The sequence below is a fragment of the Podarcis erhardii genome, assembly GCF_964252035.2.
Source record: "Podarcis erhardii genome assembly, chromosome: 6".
Lineage (NCBI taxonomy): Eukaryota > Metazoa > Chordata > Lepidosauria > Squamata > Lacertidae > Podarcis > Podarcis erhardii.
In genome coordinates this window covers 43,281,658-43,301,991 of record NC_138510.1, presented here as the reverse complement: position 1 = coordinate 43,301,991, position 20,334 = coordinate 43,281,658, and the positions used below count along the sequence as shown (strand labels likewise).

The window sequence follows — 20,334 nt, the reverse complement described above, 5'->3', positions numbered from 1 at the left end:
CACACCATTTAGAAACTTCAGTGATTAAGTGGCATATAGCTGAAAGAAATAAAATTAATTAAATTCTCACTTGTCTGTTTTGGTATTTGGGCCTTGCAGTCTGGCTCTTTTTACCACCTCTCAAGTAATCCAGTGTTTGAAATGTGCAGTGCATCTCTCTGAAATAATAACCTATGTAAACAACCTTTCTGAGTCAGTGTTTGCTGCTTGACAATAGCTGACAGTTTCAAATGAAAACTTTTCAGCTATATGTGCTCATTACCGCCTGTCCTGGTATGTCCCACAGAGAAACTTACGGTCTTCAAATAAAAACATCTTGAAGGTCCCAGGCCTCAGAGAAGTTAGGCTGGCCTCAACTAGAGCCAGGGCTTTTTCGGCTGTGGCTCCGACCTGGTGGAACACTCTGTCACAAGAGACCAGGGCCCTGCGGGGCTTGACATCTTTCCGCAGGGCCTGCAAGACAGAGCTGTTCCGGCAGGCCTTTGGCCAGGGCACAGCCTAACTCCCTCCCTAGGCAATCTTCGCGGAGCTCTGGCCCAATGGTGGCCAGTGGCTTGAATTCAATTAATTTTATAATGAATGATTTTAGAGTGTTGTTTGTGCTGTACTTTTGTACTGTTTTATTGTTGTTAGCCGCCCTGAGCCCGGCTTCAGCTGGGGAGGGCGGGATATAAATAAAAATTATTATTATTATTATTATTATTATTATTATTATTATTATTATTATTATTATTATTACTACAAGGTGAAGAAGTCTTTATTAAGCACTGCGTCTCCTGGATTTTGGTGGTTTGATTTTTGGTGTTCATCCTTTTCCAGTGGTTATCTTGTGCTTGGATAATTTTTTTGTGGATGAGCACTTTCATTATATTTCTTTCGTGTTAATGGATTTCATAGTATATTGTATTTTGTACATTGTCCCTGCGAATAACTTTGTTTCCTTCTGGTAGTGTGAAGTGATATTAACTATGACGTTAGGGTTAGTGTTCACTGAGGACATAAAATACATACCTATTTAAAAATGTGCAAACTGAACACATGGAGGAATCTATGGTCCTTGCTCCTAGCTTAAATGGGTGCTCCATCTGGCATATTTTGAAATGGGTGCTCCATCTGGCATATCCATTGCCTTGATCCAGTCTTGCACAATTTGTGGATGAGCACTATTCCCTGTATAGGGAAATTTTTAATGTTTGATGTTTTATTCTACTTTTATATTTGTTGGAAGCCTCCCAGAGAGGTTGGGGCAACCCAGTCAGATGGGCAGGGTACAACTACTTCAACTACTACTACTACTAATATGTGATCTACCTGATGCAGCCTGTTTGTTGTAATTTATGGCCTGCTGAACAACCCATTTTTGTTGGGTTCAGACTTCAGACTTGGAAGAGTAATTGCTTGCCTATATTTCTCATCTCCAACTTCTCAGATCCATTTATTTTTGTGTCGTCCCTCCCCTTTGCCTTTTGTTTTAAGGACATCCCCTCCTGCTTACATTAAAAAGCAGTATTTTGACAGCACAGAACAGGCTAGCTATACGTGGCTGGAAACAAGAACAAAGTAAACTGGTTAAACCTCTCCCTCTGCCCCTTGTTTCCACTTTGCAGGCTCACGATGGAAATCAATGTCGAATCAGGAGAAGCAGCCCTACTATGAGGAGCAGGCTCGGCTCAGCCGCCAGCACCTGGAGAAGTATCCCAATTACAAGTACAAGCCCCGCCCCAAGCGCACCTGCATCGTGGAAGGGAAGCGGCTCCGTGTCGGCGAATACAAGGCATTGATGAGGAATCGGCGCCAGGACGCCAGGCAGGGCTACCTGATTGCGTGAGGCTCCCTGCCCCTTCTCCCCTCTGTTTGCTCCCGAGCCCAGCCAGGAACTTCCTGTTGCTCAAATCCGACTTAGGGAGTGGCTGATTTGGGGAGCAAAAGACAGCCCAGCATGTCCTCTGCAAAGTGCCCTTTGCACGAGCAAAATGTGGGACCATAAACCTCTGACTGTGGCCAGCAAAGGCTTCCTTGGTAGTCGCCACAGAGAGGCATGCACATTCTTAAAAATTATGCCTCGGTGGCAAGGACACAGCTGATTTATACTGACCCAGACAAACACTAAACCGGGGGTCTTAACTTTAAGCCTATGGATAGCCTCGCTGACTTTGAAGGGATCACACATGTGATTAAATACTTTGCTGGATCACATCACATCAGCATAGCTGGCACTTCACAGAAGACAGGCAGCCCCGAAAGCCCTTCCCAGGATCTGGAAGCTGGTATCCAGCAAGGGTCGTGGCAGACAGCTCCTCTGTTTCACTTGCATTCCTAGAGGGCAGCATTGCCCAAACACACTGCAATCTAGGTGGAATCTAGACACATTTAGAAATGCTGTGAAAATGCTTTAAAAAAAAAAAGTTTTGAAAAATATGTTGAATTTGCCATAAGCTCACTATCACCATCTAGTGTCATATTTGTATAATGCACTTCAAACGTTATATTTGCAGCTGTACAGCTGAGTCCCTAGTCCCTTGTGGAGAGGTGGGGTATATGTTAGTGGCGGAGCAGCAGAGAGGAGGCTATGGTTCTCATGCTGTAATGTCTTTTCTAGACCTCAGGGCAGCCAGATGCCTCCTTCCTCTTCGGATCTCATGTACCAGCGGTCAGTTGGGATGCAGCTGGCTTCACCCCTGATGGACCACTACTTGCCCCGTGGCATGGAAGCAAACATGCCAGTCATCATTAACACCCGTAGCCTGAAGCCAGAGGAAGGGGACGGGGCTGAGGACAGTCATTCAGTGCCTGATGGCGAAATGTACCACTACAGCGAAGAAGAGGATTCGGAGGGCGAGGAGAAGAGCGATGGCGAGCTGGTGGTTCTCACAGACTAAGCCAGTGGTGTGAAGGGGGAGGGAGGTGTGTGGAAACAGGGGACTTCCCCAGCCCTTGTCCTCTTTCCAGCATCAAAATAATTAGCTGACTTTGGAAGAAGGCGGGAGAGGGCCAAGGAAGAGAGAAAATACCCCCAGGTTCTTCTGCTGTGTGGCTGCAGATTCCCGGGAAGCAGCCAGACCTGTGGGTGATTGTACCAAGTTGTACCCATGGGCTGTAGCTCAGCGGCATAGGGGGGCACACTCTGCGTGCAGGAGGTCAATCCCTGGCACTTCCAATGAAAAGGTTCTTATTCTGAAGAGCCATTGCCAGTCAAAGTAGACAATACTGGGCTTGATGGACCAATGGTCTGACTCAGTGTTTTCCTAGATGTTTTATATAAAAGACAGACATGGAGCAGAAGAAAGAAAGGATCTGGCCTGTGTGTCATTGGTGTCCATAGTGTTGGTAGGGATTCTTGATCATTCATCATCTTCTCTCTTGAAAGGAAGGAATTTTGGCTCAGGCTTGCTGAATGTGCATGAGGGTCAGGCTCAAAGAGAGGCGCCATTCAAGGAGAGCCTTGGAATGCAGATGACATTGCGACTGCTGAGGGACATCACTCCTGCCCTCTGGGTGGAGGCGCAGGGCTCTCTCCTCAAGCTGCTGTGAGTTTATATAAGAGGGAACAAAATCCATTATGGAGTGGCAAGGGAGTGCATACAACCAGGAATATAACCTGAAGCCAATCCAGGAATGTAAGATCTCCTGAATCCAGCTGAGCAATATAACACCAATCTTTTTGCTCTTCGGAGCAAATGCAAGACTGGGGAGAAGTTTACTCCTAGTCACAACTGCATGTGTCTTCCATGCAGCATTCAGTTGTGCTGTGGCTTACCAGCAAATCTCTCCTTGTGTCCATTGCTTGCTTGATCTCCTTTCCTTGAAAGCTGCTGTGTGCAGCTGGTTGGACAGAGGCCTCACCTGCTGGCGTTCTGCACCAGCTTTTAGTAGCCACACAGTCACCACCAGTTTATCTGACCTCTCTGGGGCCTTTCAGTTTTGCTCAAACTGGGTGGAACGCTTGTTCCCTGTATGTTCCGGATGCCTGCCAGTTCTGCATCTCCCTCCCCACCCCAACTCCACTTTTGTCCTCTGTTTGTTTCTTTCTGCTCCCACCGGCCCTGCCAGTAAATTCCCATAGAGCCATTTTTAGCTCTGGACTTGAATGAATAACAACAGACATCTCGGAGGGGCCCTCTTCTACCCTTGGCAGCCCTGGCCCAGTTTGTAAAATAAGCCACTGCCCGTTTCCCTCCTGTGCTTGTGTGCTTGCCAGTTCTCAGTATATGCAGCAGCAGGAGACACCCAGCAGCAGCAGCAGCAGCAGGGTTCAAAACTAACTAGATCCTTAGTGGAGATCAGGATCCCTTGGTCATATCTGTGAGAAGAGGAGAATCCCAACTCAGGCAGAGATTCTTGTGGAGTTAATTCTAGTTATGCCACCCTGGTTATGTATCACCATAGCATCAGATACCATTGAGTTTAATGGAGCTTCCTCCCAGGTAAGCGGGTCTAAGATGGCACAGGTAACAGCAGCTGCTTGCTTCGGATGTGGTGACAGATTCTCAGGACCCTCTTGGGAACTGAAGCCTGGCTCCCCATCACCTGTGGTTGTTACAGTACACAGAGACAGTACCACTGAACATTGATAGGGAGGCATTAGGATGTGCCTCCACTGCCATGGTCTGTGATTACCATGTCGGCCCCGCGGAATCGGGGTTCAGTTCCGGCAAGGAAGCCAGAGAAATGGTTAGCACAGCCAAAGAAGGCAGCAGGTGCTTGAGTTCCCCTCTTGTAACCCAGGGAGATTGTGAGGAAAAATTGTAATACGGGACTCATTCAAGGCCCAGTAATTTGAATGAGTACATTTTAAAACCTTTAATGAATTGGTAACTCTAAATAACTGTGGGCCAATCGCACACACCCTGTCAGGTGTGTTTAGATGTATTTAGATGTCCACCCTGTCAACTTTCTCTACCTGCTGTGGTCACAACACAAGCCCTTCCTTGCTTATTACAGTGGTACCTCTGGTTTCAAATGGGATCCATTCCGGAGGCCCGTTCGCAACATGAATAGAACGCAACCTGCAGCGGCACATCTGCGCACTCACAGGTTGCAATTCGCTGCTTCTGTGCATGCCTGTGATGTCATTTTGTGCATCTGTGCATTTACCAGAGGCGAAACCCAGAAGTAACCCTTTCCGGTACTTCCGGGTCGCCGTGGGACGCAACCTGAAAAAACGTATCATGAAACAAATGTAACATGAGGTATGACTATATACACAAGTCCTCCTTGGCCCAGTGCTGAAGGGGCTTCTCCTGCATCCTTCTGGCCCAGTTCTACTCCCATTTATTCTTTTGTGGAATTGGTCAAAGCAGCTGCAGTAGTTCTGGTACTGATTCACATTGTCCTTGGCCAATGAGTGGAGAATGCTGAATTTCACCACTTGAAAAGAAGGAAAGAGAAGCAGGGGCATTGAGAGGGAATGTAGAGGGTCATGGTCTTAAAATATAGAGTTGTATAGTGTGTGTGTGTTTGCATACACCCCTTTCCCCCACCTCACCACACCTGATGACCTTCTTAAACTTCTCAGTCTTCTCTGACAATGATCTAGCAGAAGCCAATGGAGAATATAAAAGTAGAGATGCTCCAAAACATGGGAGGCGTTTGCTCTCTACTGGCCAAAGATGGAATGGCATAGAGAAAGCAAAAATAGTAGAAAGACACCGTTACTCTGCCTCATCTCAATAGTGAAAATGGATAGTCTCTGGCTTTTGACAGGATGGCCGTCCCAAGTGGGAATCCTCCTCCCTCGTATCTTGGAACAGTGCATGTATACCACATCTTTTTATTCCAGATGTGGAGATGAACAATGAGAGAAAGGAGGACTGAGTTGGAGGTAAAAGCAATTCAGCTCCACTTCTATTTTTAAGAAAAACTCCATGTCATCTGACAAGTCCTTCCTTCTTTGGGCAGAAGTAATTTACAGTGGTAGCTCAGGTTACAAACACCACAGGTTACAGACTCCGCTAACCCGGAAGCAGTACCTCGGGTTAAGAACTTTACCTTAGGATGAGAACAGAAATTGTGTGCCGGCGGCAGCGGGAGACCCCATTAGCTAAAGTGGTACCTCAAGTTAAGAACGGTTTCCGGTTAAGAATGGACCTCCGAAAGGAATCAAGTTTGTAACCAGAAGTACCACTGTATTGAAACATCAACCTTTTTTATCCACATGACCCAACCTAAGGGACCAAGATTTCCTTGCTTTCCTTGCATCACAAGCAAAATGGCACTTGCAAGAAGAGTGGCAAGGTGTTCCCCCATTTTTTTAAAAAAAGGTGAAACCTCTAATTAATGCCCTTGCACCTGGACCCTCCTTCACAAAGGTTTATTCCTCTCTGACTGTGTTAAGTCTTTGAGCTATCACACCAGACACTCTGTTCTCTTTGCCACAACAGACGAATGCAGGAATTCCCTCTGGAACCTCCCCTTGTCTATCCGTGTGACCTGTGCTGGCTGCTTTGGCTCCCCTGACTGGCTTTACCTGCACCTCCCTGGTTATTTATTCCTCCCCAACTCTCATTTATGTTAAAGACAGCTTCATGAGAGCAAAGAAAGGAACATGACGGTCTCAGTGGAGAGGAAGTGAGACAATTAGCGGGGGAATGGGTAAGGCTTTGCCTCTTGCTGTTTTTTTTATAAACACATCCATCTCCCCACCTGCCCACCCTGGTTTTCTCTAGCAACTGGCTGCTGTTTTTGTTTTGTTTTGTCCCCTGTCTCTCACCCCCCCCCCACAAAGATATCTGTACATATAGATAGAGCTTTATTTTGTTAATAAGACTAGTAACTTAACCTGTATATTTCAACATACTTGTTTATAATGGTTTTTCCTTTCCGTGGTACAATAAAGAGGATGTTTTTGAGCAGAGGATTGTGCCGAGATCTAGTTTTGTAGAGCTGACGCAACAGCCCCCATTCCTTTTTACTTTCTGCCTGCAGGTGAAGATTGAGAATACTTCCTGGTTACGCTCTTAAATACAGCAGGTACATTGGACAAGACAAACCTGCTCTGGGTTAATATGCAGATGTTGGCACTGACGAGGAAACTGCAGATGTGAGCTATGCAGCCCAGTCCCGTAAGGACCCCTGCAAAACTTGCTTACAAGAGGAAAAAGCCAATTGAATCAGCAGTTGTCTTTGAAGTGTATTCAACGCCCCCCCCCCCAATACACCTGCTGTCCTTAGCTTCAGTTGCTTTGTGAAGGTGTCTGCTTTTGATTCTTAGTTCTCATGTAGCTGAAATGTCCCAAATGCTTGGATTGCCAATCCAGCCTTTAAATCACTACTTGATGTGGGGTGAGTTACAGATAGGTGGGGTGAGATTACCTACTTACCCATGCCATCATTTCTATTCAATTGGAAATAATTGAGCCTGGACTAACCATCCCGCTTCCTTTTCCCCCTTCTAGTTTGCAACCACCCCACTTTGGGCACCACTGTAAATTAAAAAGAATCAGCCTTCCACAGTAGTTTACCTGACCTATCATTGCCACTGCTGTGGTGTGCTACAGGAATGAAGTGGTGATGAGTTTAGTGTGGTGCAAACGCACCAACGGATTGGCTCTGCCGGTATGTTTGAACCATGCCCCTCCTGGTGTGCCAGTGACAGGAGACAAGGGGGGGGTGAGGTAAGAAAGTGGCGCTTTGTCCATCACTTCTGCCCTATAAGTAGGGTTGATTTGAATCGCCACTTAAATTAATGATGGAAATTGGGAATCTTGAGACCCAGTTTGCCTTGGTCCCAGCTACAGCATTCCCAGCTCATATTTTATCTGCCCCATGTCACTGGAGAGGAGGTGCACATCTAGCAAAATGTTCCATCTTTTCTTTGCTTCATCAAAGGCCAGAAGCAGCTTTTCCTTTGCAACGGCCTTTGCAACCAGCCAAACATCACCACCCGCCAAGCAAGCCTTAAAGCTCAACAGCTCAAATGTATGTGGATTTCTTGGCCATGATTTGAATTCTAACCTGCCAGAGAAAGTTGGCTTTGTTCTCCTGACTTGTTAGTGCATAGTTCTTTATGAGAATGTCTGTCTACCATGGAGTGCAAATATGCTACGCAGCGTTGATGTGATGGAATTATTTGCTGGCTGATCTGAAGGATAGTTTGCTGATGGAAATGACCTCGGGCAGGTGAACGATATTTTGAGCCTGTCGGAGGACAAAAGGGGTAGATAGAATTCATGCAGTCTGCCTTGGTGAGACATCCAGCCATGTTGGCCTGTCATTCAGAGATTGGGTTGGTGGCAGTTCCCTCCTCCCCTCTCACCCAAAACCGGCCTATTAAGGGCAAGATGGGTCATTCTACTTTCTGAAAATGCAAACAGCATGGAGTGGCTGGCTACACAATTTGGTGCTCGCTGTGGTGCACACATTCGTGTCTTGTTTTCTCCAGTGCCTAGCCCAGCTCAAGGAACCGCATAACACTTCTTGGAATTCATTAGTTGCCTTTCAAAATGATGCACACCCAGGGTCTTAATTATCTCTCTTTTTTCTTTTTCTTTTTTGCTGAAAATATATATAAAGAGAGGCACATGTTTCTGCTGTAGTTAATATATACTTCCTATTAGGGAAGGATCTCTTAAGCACGTCTGAAAAGACTTGTTTCCTGAATGCATAAAATACCAGCAATCTAATAATAAAGTCAACCTTGCAAAGAACTGCACGACAGCCATGAATATTAGATTGCTCAAGAGGGAGGAGAGCATTTTGACTCGTTTTAATTTTATCACATTGGCTTTATAGATAGAGACACAGTTGGTGTTAAAAGGGTTCCTTTCTTCCCTTCATTTAGGGAACAAACGTCACTGATTCCATTTGCTCCTGTAAATAACACACAATCGATTTGATAGTGTCAGCAACTACCATAATGAAGAGAAATCTTGCAGTTTTATATACACAGAGCTGAAAGCATGGTCGCTACTGATGAGGAAAGTGGTTGGGTCACAACTCAAAGTTCTGTCCACACCTGCAACTTGAGGGAACGCATATAACATGGTTGCATGGGATGGAGAAGCATCAGTAACCAATTAAAGTAGGGATAGCCAATGTCACACCCAGATGTTGCAGACCATCAGCCCCAGCCAGTACGGTCAATAGGAGCTGAAATCAAACAACATGAAGGCATCATGTTAACTATCCCTGAGTTAAGAGATGCAGTTCCAATTCTTGGTAAACTAGTCTTGCCTCGTCCATTGATTGGTGGCTTTGTACTGGATTGGGAAAGCTTACACATTTTAACAGGGCACACCTTTGTTGGCATGTCCTGCTTTTGCCCAACCAAGTCAAGATAGTGCAAGCTTTAGAGCCCTCAAGAGCTTTAAAAGGGTCATATTTTGAGGACTACTTTCTACACTACACAACAACACAGGGAAACCTGCTCCTTGAGTACACAGTACAACACGTAAGCATCAACAGTTCATTGTACACTTGTTTTGTGTCCAGAAGCCTACTCGGGCCCCAAACAATAATTTTTCCAGGGTTTTTCAAAGCTGTCATGTGGCACAATAGTCAAAATAAAAACAGAATGTTTGATCTTGGTAGCATACAGCTACAAAAAGATAAGAGTTAAGGTAAGATACTCAATAGCGAGCTTACAAAAATAAATTCTTAATATTCTATATAATCAAATACACAGTGCAGACACATGAAGGCACTCCAAAACTGCTTGCTCGTAGGCCAAATTCCAGATAGAAGTGAGTGCTCACTAGCTTTCAGTTGGCATTGGGTCTATAAGCAGAATATTGGAAGTGCATGCTTAGTATGTATAGTGTATATTTCATCATATGGAATAATAAAAATCCATTTTCATGCTTGTAAATTGATAGTTGATATACCAAAAGGCTACTCTGAATCCTTCATTCTGGAACATGAGTGGTTTGGCTTCTGGTTCTATGAGGGTTCGGACAGACGCATAAAACCTTTTGGGTTTTCTTTCCCCCTGTGGGATGGACCCAGTGCCTGCCTTCACTTTCCAAAGGGCATGTATCTTTAATCCTGGGTTTCCCCCCACCAATTTGGTTCCTCCTCTATGCTTCTAGTGGGCTACCTGGGTTTAGAGTGTTGCTTATACAAACACAACCAGCCTGTTTGTTTTAAGCTGCAAAACTCTTCTGGGGAGAGGGGACTTGACCCTCAAGGCAAAATTGGTGCTTGTGGACGAAAGCGCAGCAAGCGTGCATTTCTCAGAGGAGTGGCTCCAGTTTTTATGAAGTCTGGACTGTGCCTGAAGCTCCCACACTGCAGTGGCATCACATTTACTCCAAAAAGAACTTTTGCACACTGTGATCTAGTGGACCAAACACTGAGATGGACACATGGAAATATGTGTGACAGCTAGAAATCACCTCAAATGTTGAAATATTCTAGAATAAGGGAAGGGATTAGAAAAACAGGGGTGGCCAGAAAAACTGTGGCCAGGATGCAGCTTATGGGGTCTCCCCGTTGAGACAGCAGCCTCCACATTGATCCTTTCTCTCTCTGGTATGGGACAGAAATCACATAGAACTTGATTTTGTGAAGGTCTCATTTCCTAAAGTGCACCAAGCAACCTAGTAGTTAGAAATCACTTCTACATTCACATTTCGGCAGCACACGTGCTGCTGACCAGGGGGTTGGGGTTGGAGACAGAGCAGCTTCAGAAGGCATTGCTCCTTGCTTGTGAAAGTACGGTTTTTGCCTAACAGGGTGCATATGGAAGGGCCAGTTTGCATCACCATTCCATTCATTCATGATTCCTCCCACCTCCAGTGTCTCCACTGAAGTCATTCCTGGGACAACAGATATGAAGACAGCAGACCACAGCAAGTGGAAACCCATGAATCTTGCCTAGCAGCAAGATTGCTATATTTGCTGCTCATGGATCTGATCGTAGGCAAGATCTTGGAACTGTCTTCTTCACCCATTGCATTGCAGTCTCTCATATACAAATTCCCATATGGTTGACCTTCTTTAAAAGATCAAGTGCTTGCAAAAGCAAGTAAATGAGAGAAAATTCAAGAATACTAAAACCCATATTCCTAAATGAGAAACTCTGCATGGGTGACAGGGTATTCTGGGAAGCTTCAGTGAAATTTCAATCTTTCCTTGGGGAACCTGGGGTCTTCCAGATGTTGCTGAATTCCCAATTCCCATCAGCCCCAGGCTGCATAGCCAGTGATCAGGAATGGCAGGAGTTGTAGTCCCAAATCTGGAAGATCACTGGTTCCCCTCCCCTGCTTAGTGCAAAGGACTGATTTGGAAAGCTTTGGGTTCTCACCAGTGGCCAGTCTTAGACCAAAACTCAGTAGACTTCAGTCCCTACCCTGTTCCCCATAGTTCTGCTTTTGTGACAAATTGGGACTGCCCCCTAATTTGGCAGAGTAGCATCTACAGGGCACTTAATGACCTCCCTTGAAATCGATTCTACCTTAACTATACCAGTGCAGAGAAACCACAGGAAATTGAATCCTAGGAGCAGTAGGCTGTAGGTGAGGAAGTTAATTAAAACAGCACAGCAATTAAAAGACTGCAGGAGGCTGGTTGGTTCTGTCAAAATACATATTCAGTGAAAATCTGATCACTGGGGATATGAAAGTACCTAACTAAGCAGTGAGGACATCATGAGGAAGTGAGGGATCTGTTGTTCCTGATTCTATTAATGGTTCACTAAGCAAAATAATATCCCAAGGGACAGGGGGTGGCATACAGACAGCTTCTCATGTTTGATAGATTCCCGATTCTCACTCTGCCTCTCCCCATCCATGTTTCTCCATCCTTGGGGCAAAGCCGGAGCCATGTTCCCATTCTGACTGGAGAACCAGTAGGAGGTGTGTAGGTAGGTTTGGTCCTCTCGTAAAGGAACCCAAGAGGCCTGCTTGTGAGGCACAGCACCATGTGAGCTGATCACAGTTCATAAGGAATGTTTCAAGTTGGTTCCAGTTTTTCACCATCTAGGGACAATAAGGTATATTGACATATAAAGTAAAACAGGATGCTAAAGGTGTGGTAGAGGAGGCCAGGAAGAGCATTTGAGCATCTCTTGGGCTTGTCTAATCTACACGTTGCCCTACCGCTGAACTGGCACTGCCACTGAGTCAGTCAGTCTTTTATTTGGGCCATTAACAGCACCAGAAGTCAGTCCTGTTGAATTCAAAGGAGCATATTCCCAGGCAAATGGGGTTTAGGATTGCAGCCTCAATTGTTTAGTGTAGTGTGTATTCCTCAGGCAGCTTTTGGGGTCAAAAGGTCCATCGTTAGACTTGACTAGTGCAATTGTCTTCTCTGCTGGACTGGCATCGATTTCATTTGCCTGCTTTTGTGATCTAATCTCATGGAGAAGGAACATGTCGTTTCACATTCTCGAAATACTGAATGGCACAAAGTCCTGCTCAAGGGTGATGTCACATAGAACTGACAAACACAGCAGTGGGAGGGAGGCAAAGGACTGGGGGACTTGTCCCACCCCCAGCCATCATGATGGCCGAGTATTTGGTAAACCTGGTATATCCATGTTTTTTTGCCAACATTACTGTGTTTCCTTCCACCATGCTGATGCACATTGGCCCTTTTTGAAGCAGTGTAGCTTAAATTGTACATGCATACCCCACCTGATGGATACTGTATCTCCAGTAACCTATAGTAAGACTTGCAACGTAGACAACCCATTTGCCAGCTGATGTATTAGGCAGCAGCTGCATTAAAGTTGTACGGTCTGGGATTTTCCTGCTGCCTCAATATCTTTAAAGAGATCATCGCAGGGCATTGCAAGGTATCTTCCAAACTCTCCCATCTCAATCTCTTGAAAGAAATTGAGGGGTGGGAGGTCTGAGAGGGACTCAAGCTATTCCTATCAGTGTAGTATAGAGATGTTACCACCCCTCTCTTCAAACTTTAGCCCAAGATCAAAATAACAGAATGCCATGGTTTGCTGAGACTGCAATCCTAGACAAACTCACCCGGCACAAGTTCCATTGAACTCAGTGGAGCTTAACTTCTGAGCAGACATGCACAGGACTGAACTGTTAAAAACCCTTTGCCTAGCCATTCCTCCCAGCCAAGGAACAGAGGGGATTCCATCCAGTACAGACCTTCAAGGCTATGCAAGTCTCTAAGCCAACCCCTTCTACCCACTCCTTAAGCCCAGAAGCCCTTGAAGCATTCCTTAATCCCCCAGACTCTGTGAATGCAATCTCTTGCCAGCAGCCATGTCCTAACATCACCTTCTGAAAGCAACACGTGGCAGATAATCCATGGATGTCACAGCCATGTTCCAGGGGCTTGGTTTAATTTTTGGCTTCAAAAAAGGTGTGCTTTCCTTTTCCATCCCCCGTTTCATGATGTCTGACCGCTCAGCATTGAAGCAACTGCAGGAGGAGGAGGACGGGTGGGGGTGGGGCAGGTGCTCTACACCCAGAGAAAATAAGTATGGGATCTTGAGGACCAGAAGACACTTTGGGGCCTTAACCTCACTTGGACATTTTGAAGGATGTCACTGCAGGTTTTGCTTTAAAGTACTGTTTAAATCTTATGTCTGCATACCTGCAGAGAAGGGAAAGAGACAGAGACTTGTTAAAGAAGTTCTAGTTATATGAATCCACTCTAGTTTATCAGTGCCTTATGACTGTTATTTGAGGGTGCTCATAGCACCATGCCTTTACATTTTCTCTCACTCACTCATTCACTCACTCACTCACTCACTCACACACACACACCACTTGGTCCTCCCCCCGCCATTCTCACTGATAAGAATCCCCTTTACATCTCTATTCACACCCTAATATATGGATCTATCTCACCCAGTGCTCACAGTATGGTTATTTTAGGTGCTTTGTACATTACAGTGACTGTGCTATAGGTAATGTGCCAGACTGGGAGTGGGGGAGATGCAATTCGACCCCACTCAGCCACAAAGATCACACAGTTACTCAATAGTCACTCAATAGCTTATGCCAATATCAAATCAAAATGGAGGACAGATCGTCACTGGCAACTCCCGTGGCACAAAACCACCAATTTTAAAATGGTATATTGCTTCAGAATCATCCTTGCCCCAGGGAGAAATGACACCCACAAGCATCCCTCTTATCTCCCTTAAATTTCCTTTACCAATGCAAATAAATCACACTCACCTGGCAAAATTAAAGTCTATGGTAGAGAACTGGGCTTGAATCAGGCCCCAGCAAGCCCACAGGAAATGGGAGGCCTGTGAAAAAAGAGAATTATCAAGGACACATATTTGGGATTGCCTAAGTGAGAGTGAGTGAAAGTGTGAGTGAAGACAAGCATACAAATTTAAAAGCTGTGAAGGTGATGCGAAAATCCACTCACTGCATTCAGTAGAAGTACATGTGCTTCTGTCTTGGGCCAAGCTACGAAAACTGACCCAGCATGGATTAGAGTGGTTAGAGTGGTTAGAGTGTGGTACTGATAACGCAAAGGTTGCAGGTTTGATCCCCATATGGGACAGCTGCATATTCCTTCCAACTCTACAATTCAATGATTCTAAGACTCTGCAAGTGTAATGTATGGCTTCGTTTGAACCAGGAAAAATCCAGCTGCAAAATGCACATATTGACTTGTTCCTGTGACATCCCCAGCACAATCATCTTCTGCAAACACTAGAGTGATTTTTTCAACAGTTTTTCAAAGAATTCCACTTGTCATTAAAAATATCGGAGCAATTTTGCAACAACAGCACATAAAACCATACAATTAAAACCATACAAAAAGTTTAAGAGAGACAGCAGTTAACCATTGTGGAAAGATGTAGTCTTAATTGCCTGCATTAAGCCTGATGGGGAAAAAATCAGCAGGCGTTTAAATGGAAGAATTCCTTGTGGAGGAAACAGACCTTTGGCGGCACAAGAAGATGAAAAAGACTGCAGAGAAAAAATTGTGAAAAGGGAGAGGTGAACCATTAACAGGGAGTGATGCAGCTCTCTTGAGTTGACAAAATGTAAAAGTGGCCCTCAGAGTTATGTGAACTGTGTGCTATCAGTGTCCAGTGTCTGCAATATTCTCTCCCTCTTTCCTTGCACTTTCTTCGTGATGCACATACTCACTAGAGCAAACTGGTTCACTTGCACATAGAGGCTCTCCAGCTCTTCTTCAGACACAGCTCCACTCTCTCCTCTGCTTTTGCTTCCTCCCTCCAGGTCCTCCTGGCCTAGTTTTTTGTAGGCCTGCAGGTAGTGCCTCAACCACTGCAGTTGGATCTCTTTGGAGGGGTACAGGCTGTAGTCCACCTCGTTCAGTCCTGGAGCAGGAGAAGGCAATTGACAGAACATGACATGGGACAGTATGGACAGCTCAGTGGGTTCAGGATGCCTGAAAGCTAAGCCTCAAGAACAATGGCGGCAAGCACAGTGAGGTCACAGGGACACTTTTGAGGGATGCTAAGAGTTGTTTGCACCGCTGGGTCACCTGGCAGTTGAACTGGCTTACATAGTTCCAAGCTGAACTGCTTTTTAAAAAGCTGCAGGTGTTAAGGTTAAAATGGAAGAAACAAACATGTTTGGAGAAGGAAATACTAACTCTCCCTATAGCTGTGTTATGTCTTGGCAGAAGTGGTTGGTCCTTGTGCTCTCATTTCCCTCAAGCTTTTGGTGTTGGTGTTGACCTTTAAAGCTCCAAATGGCCTCTGCCCAATATACCTGAAGGAGCGTCTTCACCCCCATTGTTCAGCCTGGACACTGAGGTCCAGTGCCGTGGGCCTTCTGGCGGTTCCCTCCCTGCAAGAAGCAAAGTTACAGGGAACCAGGCAAAGGGCTTTCTCGGCAGTGGTGCCTGCCCTGTGGAACACCCTTCCATCAGATGTCAAAGAAATAAACAACTATATAACATTTAGAAGACATCTGAAGGCAGCCTGTTTAGGGAAGTTTTTACTGACTGATGTTTTAATGTATTTTTAATCTTTTGTTGGAAGCCACCCAGAGTGGCGGGGGAAACCCAGCCAGATGGGCAGGGTAGAAATAATAAAATTATTGTTGTTGTTGTTGATGATGTTGTTGTTGTTGTTGTTGTTTTCTCCCCTATGCTTGGTACAAACAGTGGTTGAGTATTAAGTGAGTATTTCAATCTGGCTCACATCTGTTTTGTAGAAATGCCATCAATGGTGCTCATCATGCCTATCAAATTAATATTTGTACCTCACCTTTTTGTCTAATGAGCTCAAGGTGGTGCACATGGTTCTCTTCCTCATTTTATCCCCACAACAATCCTGTGTGGTAGGTTAGGCTGAGAGGCAATGACTGGCCCTAGATCACTCAGTGAGCTTCATGGCTGAAAGTGGAATTTGAACCCTAGTCTCCCAGGTCCTAGTCTGACACTCTAACCACTAAGCTGCACTGGCTCTCCTGTCTTTGTGGTTGAAAACAGGAAATAGCACAACCACTGCCTTATTATTTATATCCCCCCATTGAATTCAAATTGTAGTACAATAAAAAATACAGTCGTACCTTGGAAGTCGAAAGGAATTGGTTCCAGAAGTCCGTTCAACTTCCAAAACGTTCGAAAACCAAAGCACGACTTCTGATTGGCTGCAGGAAGCTCCTGCAGCCAATCGGAAGCCGAGTAAGCCCCGTTGGATGTTCAGCTTCCAAAAATAGTTTGCAAACCGGAACAGTCACTTCTGGGTTGGTGGTGTTCCGGAGCCAAAATATTCATGAACTAAGCTGGTCGAAAACCAAGGTACGACTGTATAAGAAATAAAAGAAGCAATAAACATACAACTGTAAAGTCACAGTGTGTTTAGCACAGCTCATTACAATTGCTATAACAGGCAGAAAAATAATTAATTGGGCCACCAAGACCCTCAGCAATTTTCCCCTGGTTCATGGTGGGAGAAAGTTTGGGAAACACTGATTTACTGTATTTGTAGACAGCCAATACCCTCCGCACAGTGGGCTACAGCACATCAACAAAATACAAGCTTCCAATTCCACAATTTTAAATAGCAGTTAAAAACAACAACTTCAAAATAACAGCCGCATATTATTATTGTCTCTGATTCTTGCTGTCCCCTTCTGAAACTCTTCCAGTTTGACCCTGCTTGGCTTTTATGATCCTCGTGGAAACAGAATGCAAGCTGAGATGAGAGCAGATGTAATTAGCCACACAATGATTTCCTGTCTTACATAAAAGCTCAGTTAGCAGAGAATTAATATAGAGACCTGGATAATTACATGCAGGTCCTTCCAAAGGAGCTTGCTTCTAATCCATCCTTTGAATCAGAATTACGGGGTGGGGGTGGGGTGGAAATAATCTTTTAACAATCCAAAAGTACTAATTTTGCCATACGTTAGTACGGCTAGCCTTGTTTGCCAGAAGTTTGCCATTTTTATAACAGAGGATGCATAACTTTCTAGCACAAAAAGCATCCACATAATATAAGAGAGCATCAGTACTATTCAAGACTGGACTTCCAGAAAGAAAGATGGCGGAGGCAGCTGTGATGTGTTTGTTTTTGCTGGGCAGGTTTTTGTTTCTTTTTCTTTTTCCCTGCGAGCAAACGGTTAACAAATGGCAGCCTCTGATTGGCCGGGGTTCCAGGAGAGGGGGTTGAAAAGGAGAGGATTTTGAGAGACAGTTTATAGGTTGGGATAGAGGTTGGGAGAATGTTGTTGTTGTTTAGTCGTGTCTGACTCTTCATGACCCCATGGACCAGAGTTGGGAGAATAGGTTGGGAGATAGGGAGTGAGAGGAGAGAGAGTTGGTTCTGGGTAGAAACATCCACTCTGAGGAATATATCACAAGCTAGAGAAAGGAGTTTCTGAGCTTAGTGTGAAGGACAGTGTGTGGTGTCCTGTAAGAGTGATAGGCCAGGAATTAACTGGGAGGCTGAGCCAGGAGAAGTAGAAGCTGTGAAAATACAATCTACTTAGGACTCATTTCAGTCAGGAGGGGAGAGATTCTTCTACATTGAGAAGACTCCCAAACCAGTTAAGAGGGGTGTAGTGATTCCTGGGTCTGTTACCTGGAGTACCTCAGAAGTAGGGTTGTCAAAGGGGTGTGTAACTGACAGGAAGTACCACCTTGTTTAAGAACCAAAGTATTAAGCGGCAACAGCTGTGCAACAACTGAGAAAGAACTGAAGTGGAATAACATTAGAATCTGAAGTATCCTTTGTTTTACCCACTTTGTGTCAAAGTATAGGGAGTGGTCAGCCTACCCAAATAACCTGCAGGATTCAGTTAGCAAGCCCTACCGGTGAAAACCCATACAAGGATTTTTGATAGCACAGCGGGGATTTCTCTCTGCCTCCTCCCATCAGGCTCCCCCAAATGGTCTCAGGGTGTGTTGGGGGAACTCCAGAATTGCACACAGGGGAAGGAGAAGGCAGATCTTTGCATCAGGCAAGCAGATATGCTTGCGCTGACAGAGTGATGTGCTTAGCGCTATGCTATGCTGAATTCTTCCCTATACTGTCCTGGGAACAATAAAGGTGTATATTTGCTTTATTTCTTTGACAGCCCTTCTGTAAGATTATGAAAGGAGTTTAAATAAGTGGGTCCCAGTAATTTAATATATTAGACAAAAGCATTAGGCCTTAAAGGAGCAGTTCGTGTTACTTTGAAATTAGTAAGAAAACAGATTGTGTGGGAAAGGAATGAACATCTCGATGGCGTAGACCTTTCAGTACTATGGAACAGTAAGATGTTTCTCTTGTTTTCTGGAGGGAAATTTATTGGATCACAGGTAGGCAGGTAGGCAATTCCTTTTCATGCATAAACTTAATTACTAGTGCTTGATAATGTGTATAATAATACGATTATTTGCAAATCAGTTTTTAAAAAGCTTCAGCTTATGCCTCTGAAGACAGGTAAAAAGGAATTGAATGGCTATTTTCTGCTTCCATGAAGAATAAGAATGAGAAGAGAAAGCGAGATGGAAGAAGGGAGGGAAAGGGGGGGCAGAGACAGCACCAAAGGTGAGTTTAACTCACCTGCAAATTCGTTAAAATGATTCCCAATGTCATATGCTTGATAGTTGTAACCAGTGTATTCATAATCTATGAACCGGACGTGACCTGAAAAAGCAATGAGAGAAATAGTTGGGATTCTTGGGCAGAGTGGGTTGTATCCCACTAAGTTCTACTCAGAGTAGAACCACTGGAATTAATGGACTTAAGGCAGTTGTGTCCATTATTTTCAACAGGTCCAGTGTGAGTAGGATTAACACTGTTAGACCCAGTGTCTCTTCAAAGAAACAGGAGAGCTTCTCTGGCGTTTGCATTTTGATATTTTTTCTCATTATTAGGTCCTGAGTGCTTTGCAAAGCATTAAGTATTTATTACTCCAAAAAATATGTTTTCAGGACCCACTCAATTCCTGTGACTGCAGCTTATCTTAAGTGTTTTTAATTTCAGAGTTTAAAATAGTTGTGACCCCCCCCCAACTTGGTAACCTGCTGGTTAGGCAACAAACCTTCTGCCTTGTTGTAGATAATGTTCTTGCTCAAAAGGTCATTGTGGCAAAAGACTATTGGAGATCGAAGCTGGGAGAGATGTTCTTTCATCCACCGAATCTCTTCTTCTAACACCTCTAGGCTGGGAATGTGCATTTCCTGATGGAGACTTAGGAAGGAAAAGAAAAGGAAGCCACTTGCAGATGCTAAACCTTTCTTAGTGCAAGGGATGAGTTTTCTAAAACTGGTAAAACAGGGTTTTCTTATTCTGGAGAAAGATTTTCCTAGGACAGAGACGGAGAACTTGTGGTCCCCTAGATGTTGCTGGACTTCATTCCCATTGGCCCCAGCCAGCATGATGAATAGATCTACTAGAATTGAATCCCGTATTAGGGCCAGTGATCACCAGCAGTAAAACATCAAACCCCCAAATGACCAAAATGAGACTGTATTACTAGTGTAGAGCTTCCTTACTTGGACAAACATTGTTATACGGTCCTGAAACTTTAAACTGATATTACTAACATAAAATCTCTCTGAAGGATCAGATCATCTCCGAAGGGACTCTTTGCAGCTTCTGCATGAAATCCAAGGAGGTTCTCCTTGTAGAAACAGAAAATTATTTTATGAGCTCAACTGCCTTTATTCTACTTCACTCTTTAATTTACTTGCACACTCAAGAGATTGATTATAAGCTAGTGCAGCCTGAAAGCAGCTATTTAGGACTCTTGATTCACCTCGGTTTCATCATGGCACATGTTAACTGCAAACAGGACAATCCATAGAATTCAATGCAAGTGACCTCACACTGTGACACAAGGGTGAACAAGTTTGAATGTCTGAAATACTCTGATTCTGGACTACTCTCTTCCTGCTCACTATTCCGTGTTACCTTTTCAGCTTCCAGCACCTCTTCCTTCCCATCTGTTCCTTCTTGACCATTCATTGTCATCCTACCACCAATCC

The 20,334-nt window shown here is 44.6% G+C and overlaps 2 protein-coding genes across 9 annotated transcripts in view; one reads left to right on the top strand and one right to left on the bottom strand.

The window, feature by feature from the left end:
• SOX13 (SRY-box transcription factor 13) overlaps positions 1-6,853 on the top strand; it is a 63,872-nt gene extending 57,019 nt beyond the window's left edge. For 4 of the 5 annotated variants that reach the window (XM_081866339.1, XM_081866336.1, XM_081866338.1 and 1 more), the window contains exons 13-14: positions 1,608-1,824; positions 2,600-6,853. In XM_081866339.1, coding sequence (XP_081722465.1) covers positions 1,608-1,824; positions 2,600-2,879 — 497 coding nt within the window. In that variant the 3' untranslated portion in view covers positions 2,880-6,853. The remainder of the gene's footprint in view (positions 1-1,607; positions 1,825-2,599) is intronic. The other variant, XM_081866340.1, reaches the window with a different exon arrangement.
• ETNK2 (ethanolamine kinase 2) overlaps positions 6,782-20,334 on the bottom strand; it is a 26,075-nt gene continuing 12,522 nt past the window's right edge. Inside the window, exons 4-9 of one of the 4 annotated variants that reach the window (XM_081866344.1) lie at positions 19,389-19,537; positions 18,908-18,991; positions 15,027-15,220; positions 14,094-14,167; positions 7,954-8,136; positions 6,782-6,918 (exon numbers count right to left, since the gene is read on the bottom strand). In XM_081866344.1, the coding sequence (XP_081722470.1) occupies positions 8,004-8,136; positions 14,094-14,167; positions 15,027-15,220; positions 18,908-18,991; positions 19,389-19,537 (634 nt within the window). In that variant the 3' untranslated portion in view covers positions 6,782-6,918; positions 7,954-8,003. Of the gene's footprint in view, positions 6,919-7,953; positions 8,137-8,665; positions 8,809-10,070; positions 11,916-13,184; positions 13,504-14,093; positions 14,168-15,026; positions 15,221-18,907; positions 18,992-19,388; positions 19,538-20,334 lie in introns of those variants that run through there. The other 3 variants (XM_081866345.1, XM_081866346.1, XM_081866347.1) reach the window with 3 other exon arrangements.